Source organism: Apodemus sylvaticus, chromosome 7, assembly GCF_947179515.1.
Source record: "Apodemus sylvaticus chromosome 7, mApoSyl1.1, whole genome shotgun sequence".
In the NCBI taxonomy this organism is placed as follows: Eukaryota; Metazoa; Chordata; class Mammalia; order Rodentia; family Muridae; genus Apodemus; species Apodemus sylvaticus.
This window is the reverse complement of record NC_067478.1, coordinates 58670571-58688669: the sequence shown is the minus strand read 5'-3', so window position 1 is coordinate 58688669 and position 18099 is coordinate 58670571. Positions and strand designations below refer to the sequence as shown.

At 44.5% G+C, this 18099-nt stretch overlaps 1 protein-coding gene across 1 annotated transcript in view; it reads left to right on the top strand.

Annotated features, from left to right (window-relative positions):
* Myo1e (myosin IE) overlaps window positions 1-18099 on the top strand; it is a 191690-nt gene that overhangs the window by 150166 nt on the left and 23425 nt on the right. Inside the window, exons 18-22 of the mRNA XM_052187898.1 lie at window positions 2404-2502; window positions 5355-5499; window positions 10476-10590; window positions 11252-11421; window positions 12928-13073. Coding sequence (XP_052043858.1) covers window positions 2404-2502; window positions 5355-5499; window positions 10476-10590; window positions 11252-11421; window positions 12928-13073 — 675 coding nt within the window. The remainder of the gene's footprint in view (window positions 1-2403; window positions 2503-5354; window positions 5500-10475; window positions 10591-11251; window positions 11422-12927; window positions 13074-18099) is intronic.

Genomic DNA, 18099 nt, shown 5'->3' with positions numbered 1-18099 from the left:
TGTGTCAAGGTCAGAAGACAACCTGTGGGAGTCTCAGAAATCGAACAGGTCATTGGGCTTGACAGCATGTGCCTTTATATGCTGAAGAAATGTCTTCACAGAGGGAATATTTGTCCCTGTGTGGTTCATGGGCCAGGCCTGTGAGTGGTAAACCGGTGTGTGATGTGTTCCTTACCGGAGCCTGTGTTTGTAAAGAGTGCATTGAAAGCAGCAGACATCAGAAGTAGGCTCCTCAGTGCTGGAGAAATGAGAGAGCTCAGCAGTTATAGCTCTCACTGCTCTTGGCGAGGACTCCGGTTCAATCACCAACGCCCGGTTACAGGAGCTCTAATGCCCCCTTCTGTCTTCCTCAGGTACTGTATACACACAGTACCCATACACACAAACAAATTAAAAGTTTTTTTTAAAAAAGAGATAAATGGCTGGGCATTAGTGGCGCAGGCCTGTAATCCCAGCACTTGGGAGGCAGAGGCAGGTGGATTTCTGAGTTCGAGGCCAGCCTGTTCTATAGAGTGAGTTCCAGGACAGCCAGGGCTACACAGAGAAACCCTGTCTCGAAAAACAAACAAGCAAGCAAACAAACAAACAAACAAAAAAGAGATAAATAGGCACTTCTGAATTCAATCGTGAGTTTGTATTTGGAGAAAGGGGAAAGAAAAATTATTTTTCCAAGTAAGGTTTTAAGGGTGCCTCTGCTTCTAATCAAGGGAAATGTACACATAAATTATTAGTTTTTTTCATATGAAGATTGTAAAAGTTATTTGTCCTGGGGTTGGAGAGATGGATGTGTGGTCAAAGTACTTGCTGTGTAAGCAGAAGAACTGGAGTTCAGCTCCCCAAAGCCAGAATAAATGCCATGTGGATGTGGCAGCCTGCTTGTAATTGCAGCCTAGGAAGGCAGAGACAAGGGGTTCCCAAGAGCAAGCCGGCTAGAGAGACCAGGCATGCCCACAAGCTCTGGGTTTTAGTAAGAGACCTTGCCTTGTGAATAAGATAGAAAGAGATAGAGCATGATGTCCAACATCAACGTTGACTGGCCGAGTGCACGCGTGTGTGCATGAGCATGCCACACACACACACACACACACACACACACACACGCGTGCGCGAAAATGGGAAAAGGAAGAAGGAGTCTACTCTTATGGGTCAGAGGAAAAACTCTATACTGTAGGCCAGATTTCAAGAAGACCCATGAAAGCCCAGGTTGGAAATACATGGCATCACAACAGACAGTACAGCATGTTTAACCCTCCCCGCTGCAGAGATGGGCTGGGTCTGCACTGTAAATTGTCTGGCTGAAGCTAGACCCTTGGAAGCTTGCTAGATCTCCATTATTCCTACAAACAGACAAACTACTAGCATCAGAGAGACAGAGACAGGTGGGTCTGTGTGAGCTCAAGGCCAACCAGAGCTATGCAGTAAGACATATAATTTATATTTATTCTAGACCATTCTTAACTTGGTCATTTGAAAAATCCTCGAAATGTAGTCTCATTGAGTCCAGAATTGATATTAAATGATAAAAACAGCCTCAATAGCACTTGATTTAACACGCTCTTTATTTTGATGGGGAAAAAAAAACCAATAATTTTGTTTGTAATTCAAATGTCAAATGTTATTTTTGTCCATTATTTTTAGTGTCTCCATATATTTGTTTATTCAAAGGGAGGTACACGTGAGGGCAAAGGCACTTGAATGAGGGCAAAGGACAGTTTGTGAGTCTTTTTTCTCTACCGTGTGGGTTCCAAAAATGGAGCTCAAGTTACCAGGCTTGAAGGCAACCACCTTTATCCACTGATCCCTCTCACCAGATTGTTATTTTGAGCTGTGATCTCACTGTAATATCTAGGATGGCCTTGAACTTCTGGGCTCGATGGGTTGGCTCATCTCGCCTCTACCTCTCATGTAGCTAGGATTATAGGCACTGTCTTCATGCCTGACTTTGGGTTTTTATTTTACTGGAGTTGTGTTAAATAGATGTGTAATGTCCTCTTGTATGACTGCAGTAGTTCATAATAGTTTTCAGTTACTACCATGCAGTTCAAGAGTTCAGCTTGAATACTATTTTTTTTTTTTTTTTTTTTTTTTTTTTTTTTGGTTTTTTGAGACAGGGTTTCTCTGTGTAGCCCTGGCTGTCCTGGAACTCACTCTGTAGACCAGACTGGCCTCGAACTCAGAAATCTGCCTGCCTCTGCCTCCCAGAGTGCTGGGATTACAGGCATGTGCCACCACCACCCGGCTAGCTTGAATACTATTACGTCTTGTAGATATGCGCCCTGTAGCTTGGTAGGAGCAGTTGTGGTGGGGCTGGGGAGCGGAGGGAGAGTAGTTAGGGGAGAAAGCTGTTGAGGTGGTAGGGTGACAGCATCTTCCAGTAACTTCTATGTTCCATCCTCTTTTTAGAGTGAAGCATCAAGTGGAATACCTGGGTCTCAAAGAAAACATTCGAGTGAGAAGAGCTGGTTATGCTTACCGGCGTGTCTTCCAGAAGTTTCTACAGAGGTATCCAATCAGTTAATGTCTGACTCTGGATTTTTTTTTTGTCCAAATGAGCTTATTTATCCATTTAAACACATACAAACAGATTTCAGTGTAGACACAGAGTCAGGCATCCATTACATAATTAATTTTAGAGTTCTTTATTGCTCTGAAGAGAAGTCCTGCTTCCCATAGTCAGTCACACTCCGGAGGCAGTCACCCACCTGCTTTCTGTCACTGTCAATTGCCTGAGTCACATATGTGTTCTCCTAACTGGCTGCTTTCACACCCATGGTGTTTCCAAGAGACATAGTGGTATAATATATCTACATCTCATGCTTCTTCATTGGTGATCAGTATGCTATTGTATGGATATACCATATTTTACCTATTGACAACCAGGAATAGCCACTACACCTATCTATTCATCATTGGTAAATATCAGTTACTACCATTTGGGGGCCACCATGAATAATGCTGTGTGATAGTTCTGTTCTAGGCCTTGGAGAGGACATACGTTCCAGATCTCCAGGATGTAGACCTAAAAATGGGAAGGCTGAGTCATATGATAACTCCATGTTTAACTCTCAGAGTTACCGCCAGGCTCTTTTCCCAAGTGGGTGCACCATGTTGCATCTGCACCCACAGGAATTGAGGGTTCCATTTTATCCTAGACTGTGCCAACATATGCTAATATCTGACTAACCTTGCTAGTGGGTGTGAAGTGGCAAATCACTGGTTTTGATTTGCATTTCCCAGATGGCAAAGGATATTCAAAACTTTTCATGAGCTTATTGGTCATTTATATTTCCTCTTTAGAGAAATGTTCACATTCTTTGCCCTTCTTTTTATTGGGGGGGGGGGAGTGTCTTTCATGAAAGATATATGTTATAGAACGTGACACAGAGTTAGTAAACGATCTGTGAACTGGACCACCAGGTTCAAGGATTTATGTCACGACATGGAGGAGTGGGGCTGGATTTGACCGGATAGATTAATAGTCTGAAAACAATTGCAAGAAAATGTTTAGCCTATCTAAAAAATAATCTAGGGCATTTAATTTCAAATACTTTGTAGACTTCATGTTTAGACTATCTCTATGTAGTCCATCTTATCCTGGACCTTGCTATGTCAACTAAGCTGGCCTTGAACTCAAAGAGATCCTCCGGTCTCTGCCTTTGCCTCCCAGAATATTGGGATTAAGTGCATGGGTCACTATGCTTGGCTCATGTTTAAACTGATTTTTATATTCCCCTGAGAGTGAGTTTGACTATGTTTAAGTGGTCTCACTCTGTGTTACATGTTTTGAAAATGATAGAGTTCTTAAAATATAAAGTCATTCTAACTTCCTTGATCCTTCTTAGGAATTGTTCTATGTGTTTAATTTCCCGTAAGAAATAGGATATTGGGGACACCAACTCAGTTGGTAGAGTGTTTGCCTAGCGAGGAGGGAGCCCAAGGTTCAGTTTCCACAATGCATAAAACCAGGCTTGGCGAGGGCTGCAGAAATGACTCAGCAGTTAAGAACAATACTCCCTGCTCTTACAAAGAACCTGAGTTCAGTTCCCGTCACCCATAGTGATACGTCATAGTTAACTGTAACTCCTGTCCTGGGGATCCAAATGGTCTTTTTTGGCCTCCTAGGATACCAGGCATGCATGTAATACACATACATATGTGCAAGAAAATTAGTCATGCATTTTTTTTAAATATGCTAAATAATATTAATTTAAAAATCCTTTTTAAAGGTATAACTAGTTAGAAAAAAAGAAAAGGAAAGAAGAGATTAAAAAACAAAACCAAGATTGGAAATAGAGCAGTAGAGTTCTTGGCTGGCTTGCACAGTCCTGGGTTCAGTCCCTAGTACCACCAAAAAAAATTAAAATAAAATTTAAAGGAAATAAAATGTTGGGGCTGGAGGGATGGCTCAGAGGCTAAGAGCACTGACTATTTATTCCAGAGGTCCTGAGTTCAATTCCCAACAACCACATGGTAGCTTATAACCATCTATAATGAGATCCGGTGCCTTCTTCTGGTGTGAAGACATACATGCAGGCAGAATGCTGTATATATAGTAAAGAAATCTTTTAAAAAGGAGGAGGAAGAAGAGGAGGAGGAGGAGGAGGAGGGAGAAAAGGAAGAACATCTCAGTAGGCTGAGGCTCAGAGGTTAGAAGCATACACTGTTCTACCAGAGTTTGGATCCCAGACCCCGGCTCACAGACACTTGTAGCTTCAGTTCCCAGGGCTCTGACGGAGATGAAAGCAAGCCTTCTGACTTGAGTGCTGGGAATTAGAACTGCTGAGCCATCTGTCCATCTGCCCTCTCCACTACACTGGTTTATAAACCGGGACCTCTGGTTGGCCTACAGCTGACCAAGTAAGCTCCGCTGCCAAATAACTCCTCTTCCTCATGTTAGGATCACAAGAATGCACCACCATGCCTGGCCTTTTCATAGATTCACAAGACAAGCATTTTACCAACTGAGCCATCTTCTTAGCCCAGCCTTGTAAAACTTTTTGTTCTGTTAAGTGTGCTGAAATCTGAACAGACTAGGTTTAAGAAGAAAAATAATAACAATTTGCTTTGTTTGAAGAATGTCATGGGAACCTTTAGATATCGAGAGAAAAGGAAAGTGGGTTTTCACCAGGGCATGAACACAGACACACCAGGATAGGGAGGGAGGGGCAGCCATACTGTAGCGGTTAGCCTAGAAGTGGAAGACCTTTCTGTCATGGAGATCCATCACCTGTCTTTGACTGGAGTTGAGGGGACCCAGGCGCACAGGGCCGCATTTGCCTTCAAGGCCCCTCTTGCCCCACCTAGTGCCCAGGACCCACCCTAAGCAAGGCCTCTCTCCCCTCTCACCCTCACAGGTATGCCATTCTGACCAAAGCTACCTGGCCTGTGTGGAGAGGAGATGAGAAGCAAGGTGTCCTCCACCTGCTGCAGTCTGTCAACATGGATAGCGACCAGTTCCAGCTGGGGAGGAGTAAAGTGTTCATCAAAGCCCCAGAGTCTGTGAGTGCTAACTATGGCCACACCTTTCTTCCCATCATGCCTCTGCCAGCTGCAGTGCCGCACAACCCAAAGCTGGTGCTCCTCTGCCTCATGCTTTACATGGCCTTTTTTTTCTGGGGAAGCCTGTCCCCTCCACATCTCGCCTTCTCCGCCAACCTGACTCACTTGTCTCACGGCATTCAGTTATTTGATAAAATATTACCCTACAGAATGGCTTCCTGTCCTCTTCCCCCCCTCTACAAGGGCAAAGGCCCAGACTGGTTAAGTTGCTTTTATGTAACAAAAGCCTCTAACAGAAGTTGCCCAAAGTTACTGTTTTAATTACTAGTCTGTTACTACAACAAAGCACCCTAAGGAAGGAACCTGTTAGTTTGGCTCTGAGATCTAGGGGATATGGTTTACTGTGGAAGCCATGTTATGGTGGTAGGAGCCTGACACAGCTAGTCACACAGTTATCCAGTCAAAAGGCTGGGAGAAATGTATCCTGGAGCTTACCTTTCTTTTTCAAGTCATCTGACACTTGAATCCATGAAATGGTGTCCCTTACTTGTAGGGTGGCTCTTCCCATCTCTATTAACCTACATAATTCCACTTAGACTTGCCCAGAGATTTGTTTCCATGGCTACTACAAATCCCATCAAGTCAACAAGGTTAATGATCATCTCAGTTAGGAATATTATAAGCTTCAAAGGGACTTGTTTGTGGTATAAGGGGAGCTCATGCTACTGTGTCCTCAACTAGGTTACACCAAACAGGCCAGTTACACATGGGGAATTCCAGGATTGGAGCTGGAAGACCAGCAAGAGCTGGCGAAACTCGTAGGGGACAATGAGACAAGAGAAAACTGTCTATACTGTAGAGACCCAGACACCACGGAGGCAGCTATGCCTGCACATTTACACTTTATGAACTTACCAGACGTCTACAGGGGAATCATGGAGACTTTTAAATCTATCCAGATGCAGGTGTGGGTTATGGGATCCTAAGGAGTATCTTCATGTGAAGGAGTGATCAACAAAGCCCTGAATAATTCTGCCTCCTTAGTGCTGGTGCTGTAGAGTAAGGACATTGCTTTTTATGTTGGAAACATTACTGGAACTGAAGTTTAACGTCACCTTACTTTTCTCTCTGTTGCTATGTAAAATACCCTAATGAAAGCAACTTCGGGAAGGAAGGCTTTATTGAGTTCACAGTCCATCATTGCTAGGAAGTCAAGGAGCAGGAACAGAGAGCAGCTGCTAGTCACAGCCTAGCCACAGTCAATGGCAGAGGGCAGTGAATCAGTGCTTGTGTGCCTGTGGTACGCTCGCTTTTTCTACTCTGATACAGTCCAGGATCTCCTGCCAGGGTGGTGACGCCCATAGCAAGCAGGCCTTCCCATGTCAATGAATACACCTGCCCCAGATATGCTCCTAGGGACAACCTTGTCTAAACAATCCTACATTTAAGGCTCCCAGTGATTCTAGACTATGTCCTGCTGACAGAATTAGCCCTCAAATGCTTCCTCATTTGTTGAGGTTCCTGTAACCATCACTAAACCATCGTCAGTTTCAAGGATTAGTGGTGGAAGAGTCAAGGGACATAGCTCATTGGTGGAGTACTGGTCTAGCCTGCACAAGCCCTGGGTTATATCCACAGCACCACGTAAGACGAGTGTGTGGCACAGGCCTATAATCCTAATAATTGAGTGGTAGAGGCAGGAAGGTCAGAACTTCAAGGTCAGTCTCACATAGTGATCTTGAGGTCAGCTTGGGTTTCATGAGGCTATGTTGATTTTTTTTGTTATTGTTATTGTTATTGTGTTGTGTTTTTTTTTTAAAAAAAAAAAGAAATGATGGTTAAGTTGGAAATTTTACTCAAGCAAATTTAGCCCAAGAAGAAATAATGTTGGTATAGATAATGTTGCAAGAACTAAGCAAATTCTGCCTGGGCATTGGTGGCTCAGGCTTTTAGTCCCAGCACTTAAGAGGCAGAGGCAGGTAGATCTCTGTGAGTTTGAGGCCAACCTGGTCTACAGAGTGAGTTCCAGGAGAGCCAGGGTTAGAGAGGGGGGGGGGAGAGGGAGGGAAGAAGGGAGAGGGAGGGACAGGGAGAAAGAGGGAAAGGGAGGGAGAGAGGGGAAGAGAGAGAGAGGGAAGGAGGGAGGGAGAAGGGGAGAGGGAGAGGGAGAGAAAGGGCAAATCTCACAGCAGTCTCCTCTTCCTGATTCCTATTGTGTCTGCAGGAAGAGCCCGAGACTCAGAAGTGTTGAAGGCAGTAGCTGAATGGCAGGGCAAGCCATGGATATTATTAAAGAACTCCTTGACACCCGCCAGCAGACCTGCCTATAAGGCTGTGGTAGCACTGCTCCACACTGTGTTATTCCTAGTCTCACAGCAATTTCGTTTCCAAATATAAAATGAAAATGTTGTGTCATACACCATTAGGCAGCCCACAGAACAGCTCCTGTTCTATCTAAAGCGGGCTGGAGTGATCAGTCAGGACAACACCCAGCTCTGACATCTCGTAAGGATCACTTTCCAACTTAGAAATCTTCATTAAAAACGGCCTCAATAGCTTTCGCTGATTTTTTATTCTGATTTAATTGAGCTTTGGCATTTATATCTGAAACCCCTGTTTACTTTGGTCTTTCTTTAGCTTGCCTTCCTCCCGGCAGCTGTTGACCATCTCTTGATTCCCTTTTCTCCAGCGTTTAATTTGAGCACGCATGCGCACCATCACCTTCCTCGCCCCACCCACTTCCTCGTTGGTCCCGGTCTAACCTCAACTTGACAGCGCTGTTTCCAGAGCTGGTTTTGTCAAACCTGCCTTGTGTAGCTGGAGAGATGCTCAGTGGTTACAAGAGCTTCTAGCTCTTCCGGGGATCAAGTTCTGTTCCCAGCACCCACATCAGGAGCTACAACTGCCTCCAAGAGCAGAGGGTCCAATGTTCTTTTTTGCCCTCCAGGGGCACCACACTGGCATGCACATAAATAAAGATAAATCTTCCAAACAGCAGGACCACTTCGTGATTTTTGCCCCACCTCTTACATGTTTGTCCAGTACACATCAAATAATCTCTTTTCTTCAAAAAACTGGCTTAAGACGCCAGATACCAAAGAGCTTATGTTTTGTCTTATGCGACTCTATGTTTGGTTTTTCTCTTGCCCTTTATTCTCACGCCTCCCTGATGTCTAACACCCTAGGCTTTTAAGGGGAAGAAAGCAAAAAACCAGAGAAACACCTAAAACCCATCTAAACTTTGAAATAATCTCTTGGCTGTTGGGAGCTGTTGGTGTCCCATCCTTTTGTTCTGGTTCTAGAGATATTACGTACATCCTGCCAGATTAGCTCTGGAAAAATGGGGAAACAGCCACAGTCAGAAACAGGAAAAACCAAGATGGGGACTGTGAATGAGCGGAGCTCAGGTTTTAAGCATCTTACAGTTGCTAAGCAGTGAGCCCCACTTTAGGACTAGAGACACGTTCAGCTGGGACTACACTGAAGGCTGTAGGACTCAGTGTTCCTCCCTACTGGTATTTGCTGTTCTGGGTGTTTCTAGGCATCCAGAGCCGTGATTCGGAGACACTGAATGGCAAGAATATGGCTCCTGTCTAAGAATATGCTCAGATGAACACAAGCAACAGTCTCAGCTTCCTTCAACCAAGTTCCCTTCCTGGCTTCTGGAAATTTTTAAAAAGATTTATTTGTGTCAATTTTTATTTATATGTGTATGCATGTCAGTGTGGGCATATGTGCACCTGAGTGCAGGTGCTTACAAAATCCAGAAGAGGATGTCAGGGTCCCTGGAGCCACAGGCAGTTGGGAGCTTCCTCACGCGGGTGCTGGACACCAAAGTCAGACCCTCTGCAAGAGCAATAAGCACGCATCTGCCTTCTCTCCAGCCCCTTCTGGAACAGTTTCACAGTGACTGTACATTATCTATAGATCAGTCTGTTTTATTTTTTTTCCCCTCAATGACTACATGGGCCACTCCATGGAGGTGGATGTGGAGTTCCCACAGTTTTACAAGCCGATGAAGTGCAGCTCTAGAGACAGCTCTGTTCTGATGAAAGGACGTCAGTTGCTGTCTAGAAAACTTAGGTCCTCTGTTCAGCCCTGCACCATCTAGGTCCACCCTTGTCATCCTGAGACAGGCGTATGCTGAGGAACTAAGTAGTCCGACTACAGTGGACACTCGGCACGCCAGAGCTCCGTTAGTCTTCGTGATTGCAAAGCTGACTGTGAGGCTGACCAGCGTGAGCTGTCTGCGTGACCTGGCTCTCCAGAGTCTGATTCGGCATTTGCTGTGCCAGCTCTCTGGAGAGTCCAAGACTAACTGCTCTGGTCTGGCTGCAGCTGCCGTGGGTTCTGCCCTGTGCCCTAGTCACTCCTTAGAGACTGCATGAGGCAGGAAGTCTGGACTTCCATGCTACCAAAAGTAGGGCAGCCCTCTTCCCACAGCAGCTCAAACTCAGTTCTGGCAGAAACTAGAAGGCTCTATTCTGAGGCTGTTCGCAGCAAGCTACATCTGCTCGCTCGTTTGATCTGGCTACCTGCTTCCTCCTTAGACCAAGGAAGAGGAACAAGCCACAGAGACTGAGTGAGGAAAGATGGAGACCATGTTAGCGTGTTTACATTCAGCCATCTCCCTTCCCATTAAGGGAAGAAGCATAAATACAATGTCGGTAGCACTCATAAGCAATATCCCATAGTATTCATTTCCGTATTTCTTCATAGTAGAAGCTGTTTCCTATGTATTTCTTCAGTGCACTGAGCCTCCTTGGAAGAACAAAAGTTGATATTCAGGCTGGGGAGATGGCTCAGCAGTGAAGAGCACTTGCAGAGGATGGTAGCCCACAGCTGTCCTTAACTCTACTCCTGGAGGCTCTAGTGCCCTGTTCTGGCCTCCAAAGGCGCTGGATGTACATGATCCACAGACATACACACAAATCACATGGATTGGCTCATACGTGTTCTCTCTGCTGTCGCCACAGCTGTTTCTTCTTGAAGAGATGAGAGAGAGAAAGTACGATGGGTATGCACGCGTGATACAGAAAACATGGAGGAAGTTCGTGGCCCGCAAGAAATATGTCCAAATGAGAGAAGAAGGTATCATCATCATTTATCATCATTTTATTTCACCCATTCACAATTTTTTATCGTGTGTGTGTGTGTGTGTGTGTGTGTGTGTGTGTGTGTGCGCACGCGGGTCATCAGGCTTGGTAGCAAGCATCTCTACCTGGAGACCCTTCTCCCTGACTCCCAATGAACCAAGCTTGAGAATCAGTGTGAAGACCCGTGAAGTGCTGGTACACGCCTTCATCCCAGCACTCAGGAAGCAGAGGCAGACAGAGCTCTGAGTCTGAGGCCAGCCTGGTCAACATAGTGAGACCCTCTCAAAAAAATAACTATTTATTTAAGCTTGAGCTTAAATAAGATTACAACATGTGGGCTGGAGAGATGGCTCAGCGGTTAAGAGCACCAACTGCTCTTCCAGAGGTCCTGAATTCAATTCCCAGCAACCACATGGTGGCTTACAACCATCTGTAATGGGGTCTGATGCCCTCTTCTGGTGTGTCTGAAGAGAGCAATGGTGGTATGTTCATATGCATAAAATAAACAAATAAATCTTTAAAAGATTACAAAATGTTTCATGTGCTGCCTACAGCATCTTGCGTCTTTTGGAATCTTTGTGTACTTCACCGAGTCTCCTCCCCTTCTCCCTGCCCCACTGATCCATCTTCTTTCTCTGCTCTCCTGGGCATCATAGCCTCAGACCTGTTGTTGAACAAGAAGGAGAGGAGGAGAAATAGCATCAACCGAAACTTCATAGGGGACTACATCGGGATGGAGGAGCACCCGGAACTGCAGCAGTTTGTAGGCAAGAGGGAAAAGATTGATTTTGCTGACACAGTCACCAAGTACGACAGGAGGTTCAAGGTATGCACGGCGACCCACCACTTTAGAGTCACAACCGAGTTCTCTTTACAGGAACAACAGCTTGTGATTTTACAGATTGTGTTCATTGAAGAATTATAAAAACCTAGATAAGTAAAAAAAAAAAAAAAAAAAAAAAGCAGCCAACAGTAATCAGGCCTCACTGTTGGCATTTGTGCGTGTCCTTCAAAACCATTTTATGCATGTTTAGTTTTGCAAAATAAGGTTTGCATTAAATGTTCTTTCATGTCCTGTTTGTGCCAGAACTTCCCACACTAATGTCTTAATATAAATCACTTAATATACCTGTATAGTACTCTATTTAGTAGAATCTTTACATTTTATTTTTGTACTGACACAAAGCCTCACGTATTTGAGTGACCTCAAATTCCATATGTAGCCAGACATAGCCTTGAACTTCTGATCCTCTTGCCTTAACCTCTGGAGTGATGATTATAAGTATACAGCATGACTACACGTATACATGCCCAGTTTGTGTAGTGCAGAGGGTTGGACCCAGGACTTTTTGCATGTTAAGCAGGCACTCAACTACCTGAGGCACACCCACAGCTGATTTTTTAAAAAGGAACTTCTTAGAAAGAAATAATGGAGCAAATAATAGCACTGGTGTAATAAGAAATATACTGTTTTGCTAACAGGAGGTCATTCCTTGTACCCTGAAAATGGGCCAGCTACTGTGGGGTGTGCTTTCGGGGTTGCTGCACTGCTCTTTAATAAGGTAGTCAGTTATATATTCTAAAGAATATTATTTGTTTATTAATGGCTCTTAGTTAAGGTTTTATTGTTGTGAAGAGATACCATGACCAAAGCATCTTTTATATGGAAAAACATTTCATTGAAATTGGCTTACAGTTTCAGAGGTTTAGTCTATTATCATCATGGTGGGAAGTATGGCAGCGTCCAAGCAGACATGCTGTTGGATTTTGATCTGAAGGCAGCTGAAGGAGACTGTCACTGAATGTAGCTTGAACATAGAAGACCTCAAAGCCCGCCCCAGCAGTGACACACTTCCCCCAACAAGGCCACACCTCCTTACAGTGCCACTCCCTGGGGCCAAGCATTCCAACATGAGTCTATGTGGGCCATTCCTATTCAAACCCCCACAATGACTATCTGTAAAATGAAAGTAGAACGATTTTTATATAATATGTGGATTCCCAGGGAAGTACCTACAGATAGGCCTGTTTGATAACCGTGATGTAACAATCCTTTGTAAAGTCACCGTGTTTGAAGGCTTCCCTGAGACTGTCCCTTTACACTTGGTGTCCTGGTACCTTATTATAGAACTACATGCAAATGCCATCTTATAAGTGAAAAAGAAAGTCAAGCGTCATTATCCTCATTCATGTCAACCTCTTCTCTGTCAAGAGGCCTGAGTCAATAGTCACACAGTAGCCATTTGCCAACCAGGACAGCAGCAATGGTGTATTGTCACAATTGTCTCTCTGACCAAGTCTGGCTGCCTTCTGAAAGTCCCTCTCCTCACAGGGTGTCAAGCGAGACCTGCTGCTAACCCCAAAGTGCTTGTACTTAATTGGGAGAGAGAAGGTGAAGCAAGGCCCGGACAAAGGTATCGTGAAGGAGGTCCTGAAGCGGAGGATCGAGGTGGAAAGGATCCTGTCCGTGTCCCTCAGGTGAGTGGGGGTTGGGGGGTGGGGGGAGGAATGGCTGAGGCAGGCTTCTTCTGTGGCTCTTCTCCACTTCACACACCACCTGCTGTGCTAACAGACCACCAGGCTCATACTGAAGAGAACAGAATTTCCATTCTCCTCAAAGAAGCCCTGGGGCTAGGGATGCAGCTCAGTTGGTGGAGTGCTGGTCTAGCACGCAGGCAGCCCTCGGGGTCCTGCTCTCCGCACTGTGTCGACAGTGTAGTGATAGCAGTCAGCTATCCCAGCACCTGAGAGGTGAGGACGAGATGATTAGAAGTTCAAGGTCATCTTGGACTGAAATGCTATCCCTCCTGAGATATACAAGATCCTGTCTATGAATGAATGAGTGAATCAATCAATCAATCAATCAATCAATCAATCAACCAATCTATGAAAGAAAGATATCAAAGAAGGGCTGGAAGAGATGGCTCAGTGAATAAAGATCCTTGCTGTCTAGCCTGATAAGCTGAGTCTCTCTCTCTCTCTCTCTCTCTCTCTCTCTCTCTCTCTCTCTCTCACACACACACACACACACACACACACACACATCTTATTATGTTATGGAGCCCTGGCTAGCCTGGCACTCACTATGTAGACCAGGATGCTCTTGAACTTGCAGACATCCACCTGCCTCTCCCTCCTTAGTTCTGGGATTACAAGTATGCCCTGCCCTGCCCCATTTATAAACTTTTAAAAATAAAAAGTATGTGATATCTACTGACAGTCTGACCATTGTAGTCTCAGAGAGCTTTAACAGGATCGGAGTAAGGTTCCAAGAACAAGTTGCCACCTAGACAATTCCACCAATCAAGTAACACTCCTGGCCAATGTCCTTATAACATTTCAGTGATATAACTCATCTATGTGACAAATCAGGATAATTGCTCTCACTGAAATGGACCCAAAGTTCAGGGCTCTGTCCACAGCCTCCCTACTCAGAAAGCAGGGTCTTCACAGGCTCAGGTCCCAGACCCACCAGGCTGGAAATCATTTCTGCAGTGGAATAATCTAGAAACACATTTGTTGTGTGTCCGTCCTTGCCTGTGTCTCTATGGCTTCTCCTTCTATCCATTCCCAATTTTCCTGGATAAAAGGCTAGGCAGGATAGGAAAATTAAATGTTTAAAACACTAACTCAGGATGTGGTAAAAATTCTACGCCAAGGAATATGCCAGTGTTCTTCCTCAGCACTACCTCAAGAAGAGCCAGGGTCCCTGAGGTAGGCTCTGGCTGCCATCTGGGTCATCTTTATCCTTTGGTTCACTGGCTGTGTTACACCCTGCTGGCCACATCCTTCCTGCCCACCACTGGCGTTCTGATGAACCCAATGGGAAGATGCTTTCTCTTTTTTACAGGCCTGAGAAAACATAGGATCAGGATGTAACTGGGTAAGCCGAAATGCCTATGCCTGCTAGCTGTGGTGGCTAAAAGCTAGGAAATCACACCTGGAGGCTGTCGTTATGAAAGCTGGAAGCCTGGTTTTTCTGCCCAAATTGCCCAGGCCTGTCTTTGGTCCATCAGACTTTATCATTTGACTAGATCCTTATGAAGCCAGCCACCTTCTAGCCAAGCACCTTCTGTCCAGTTACTGCAGCTTTAAGGTTTATCCAGTGTGATTGTTTATTCTCCAATTCTTCCTTGAGGGAGTAAAACCAGTAAACCTAGTAAAACCAGCTTTTTCTTCATCCCCCTCCATAGCACGCACAGTCCTCAGGCCCATTTCCTTAAGGCCTTGGCTCTTCAGAGCTTCTAGCCTGTAGGCTTTTCTAGCTCTAAGGGAAAAACCTGTAACATTTGGTCATATCTGCACACCACAGCCACCAGGCCTCCCACTTACCAAAACTGATATTATTACCCCGTTTTCTTTACACATTAGGCTAGGCTAGCAATTCACAACCACATTAGTTAAGCAACCAGGAGGATGGTGGGCTATGCAGGATTGAGCCCAACATTAAAATTAATCATGGTAGCATATTCCTGATTGCTGGTGTGGGTGTGACTGTGGGGACCTGTCTCAGAACACTTTGATGTGGGTGTTAAGAAAGCAGGGAGTAGCTGTCTTGCACTTGAGGAAAAATTGCTGCAACATCTGTCTGTGTTTTTTAAGAATTTATGAGACTTGCTAGTTGGCTTTTGGCTGAACTAACAATCACCCGATATGTTTCTCTGGTTCAGACGATCAAGTATCCCACAAGGTTGATCTCTGAGCCCACTACTAACTCTTATAACCTAAGTGACGGTAGGAAGTGGCTCCCAGCCCCCTCTTCAGACAACCCAGCCATCCAAAAGCAATTAAGAAGCAGTCTGGGAAATGTGCTCAGTAGTAAATATTTGATATGGAAGGTTTAATGTTCATTTCTTTAGGTATGATAATGGTCTCGTGGTTACTTTTATGTATAAGAAATTGTACCTTTTAATGGCACATACTGAAATATTAAGCATAAAATAATATATTTATACTTTGCCATATACTTGTTCTTAGCTAAACGGCTGAGAAGAAACATATAGTCTTTGCTTTAAAATAATCTAATTAGTATGTAGGAGGGTCTATAGAATGGATACATACACATGCCCGCTCCTCCTATCATGTGGGTGCCAGAGATCAAGCCCAGATCATCAGGCAGGATCAGCAACTTCCTCAGTCACAAGTCTGAAGCCAACCAAGGCTACAAGGGACTGTGTCTTAAAGTTGGGAAACAGGAGGTGGCTCATTTGGCAATGTGACTGCTAATCAAGTAAGAGGACCTGAGTTTAACTCCCCAGCACCCACAGAAAAGCTAAGCATGGTGTCATGCTCCTAGAATCTCAGCGTTAAGGAGGCAGAGACAGGAGGATCCCTGGGGCTGAGGTCCAGAATCAGTGAGAGACCTTATCTCAACGAAGTAAGGTAGAACATGATTGAGAAAGGCACTGGATAAGGATTTCTGGCTTGTATGTGCGCATGCACATCTGTGTGTGTATGAGTGTGTGTATATGAGTGTTTGTGTATGAATGTAAGTGCATATGAGTATGTGAGTGTGTATGTGAATATATGTGTATATGTCAATGTACACATATATATGTATGTATTGTGTGTGATTGCATATATGTGAGTGTGTGTAGGTGTGTGTATGTGCATGTGTATGAGAGTATGAATATGTGATTTGTGTGAGTGTGAATATATGTATGCAATTGTGTATATGTGTATATGAGAGTGTGTGAATATATATGATTACATGTGTTTGTGTGAATAAGCATGTGTATGTGTGTATATGGTGTATGAGTGTGTATATGTAAGTATATGTACATATGCTATTGTGTGTGAGTGTATATGATTGTGAGTGTGTATATGTATGTGTATATTATGTGTGTGTATATGAGTGTGTATTATGTACATATGAGTGTGTGTATGTGAGTGTGTGCACACACACACAGAGCCCCTCTCACTACACACTTTACTGACCTGGAATGATATTAAAATCTGAACTTGCTGACTGTGATTCAAAATGAATGAGATCTAATTCCTGCCTCGTGGGCTCCCTGCACTTATAGAATGGGAAACAGACACCCAAGTGAACTTGTGACCTGTAGGCACAGAAGCTTCCAGGAGGATGGAGAGGAGAGAGATGGACCTCTTGCCTGACAGTCGGGGAATCCTAAAATAGGCCCAGCACACACAATGTGCGGAGGTTCTAAATCTGATACCTTTAATCTAGCGGTTCGCAACCTTCCTGATGCTGCGACCCTTTAATACAGTCATCATAAAATTGTTTCATTGCTCCTTCGTAACTGTCATTTTGTTGCTGCTATGAGTCATACTGTAGACATCCATGTTTTCTGATAGTCTTACGTGACCCTGTGAAGGGGTCATCTCCCACACAGGTTGAGAATCACTGCTCTAGTGTCTCTTGGAGACAGAATTCTGGAAAAGCTTTTTTAAAAATTCATCTTCCTCTTTGTCTTCCAGTTTTTTAAAAGGATCATTTATTTCATGGTCAGGAAAAATGGTTTTAAAAAGACTTAAATATAGACACACTGTGTTTGGAAATGGCCTTTTGAGCTTAAAAAAATAAATAAATAAAACTTCCTTTAGGGCTTTAGTCTGTGTTGTAACAGACACTTTTGAAAAGATGACCTGTTGGTTAAAAGAGTGGAAAAAACTTTAAAGTATTGTCAGCAATACAGTAAACCACAGGGGAGGGGAACTCAGAGCCAATTCAGGCAGAAGACCTTTCAGATGGTGGCCACAGGCGGTGCAGGAGTTGCTGCTTGTGTGTATAAAAAGACAGGGATGAATCCAAAAGCAAGTCTGATTTTTTTTTTAAGAGTAAATAAACCTAAAAGCTTTGTTTCCAATCCCAGGAGCCTGGGCTGAGGAGAGGAAGCCGGACTGACTTGAGAGGAGAGCTTTAAATTGATGGTTCACAGCCGAGGTGTCCAAACGCATCTCATGTCCAGACCCGTGCTGCTAACTGGTGTGCGTACACACACACATGTATATATGTACATACGTGTGTATGCACACACACACACACACACACATATATGAATAAGCTAGATAATGAGTCTCAAGTCCAAGCACCTTAACCCCCTCAAGGTGTTACTCCATCCTCTTGAATAATGAATAATCTCCCAAAAAGCACCACCAGGCAGGCAGGCAGGCCTGTCCAGACATGTCAGACCTAGAGTGACACTAAAGGCCCCTTCGGGGAAAGCTGGTCAAGAGAATGGAACCTCTCACCTGGATGGAGACCTTGAAGGAGTCTTAAGGATTCAGCAGGATGATGAAGGGGGGAGTATAGGTGAGTTAAGTGAGAATATAGGTGAGTTAGGTGAGTGTGGCTAGGCGGCGTGGGGGAAGGTGTCCAGGCGGGCCCTTGCCCGGGCACCTCTGCCCCTAAGGGACCACACACACACAGACATGGTATAGAATAGAGTTTATTCAGAATATGGGAGTTAGTGGTAGAGAGGGAGAGAGGGAGAGAGAGAGGAGAAAGAAAGAGAGAGAGAGAGAGTGTGGAGGCCGGCCA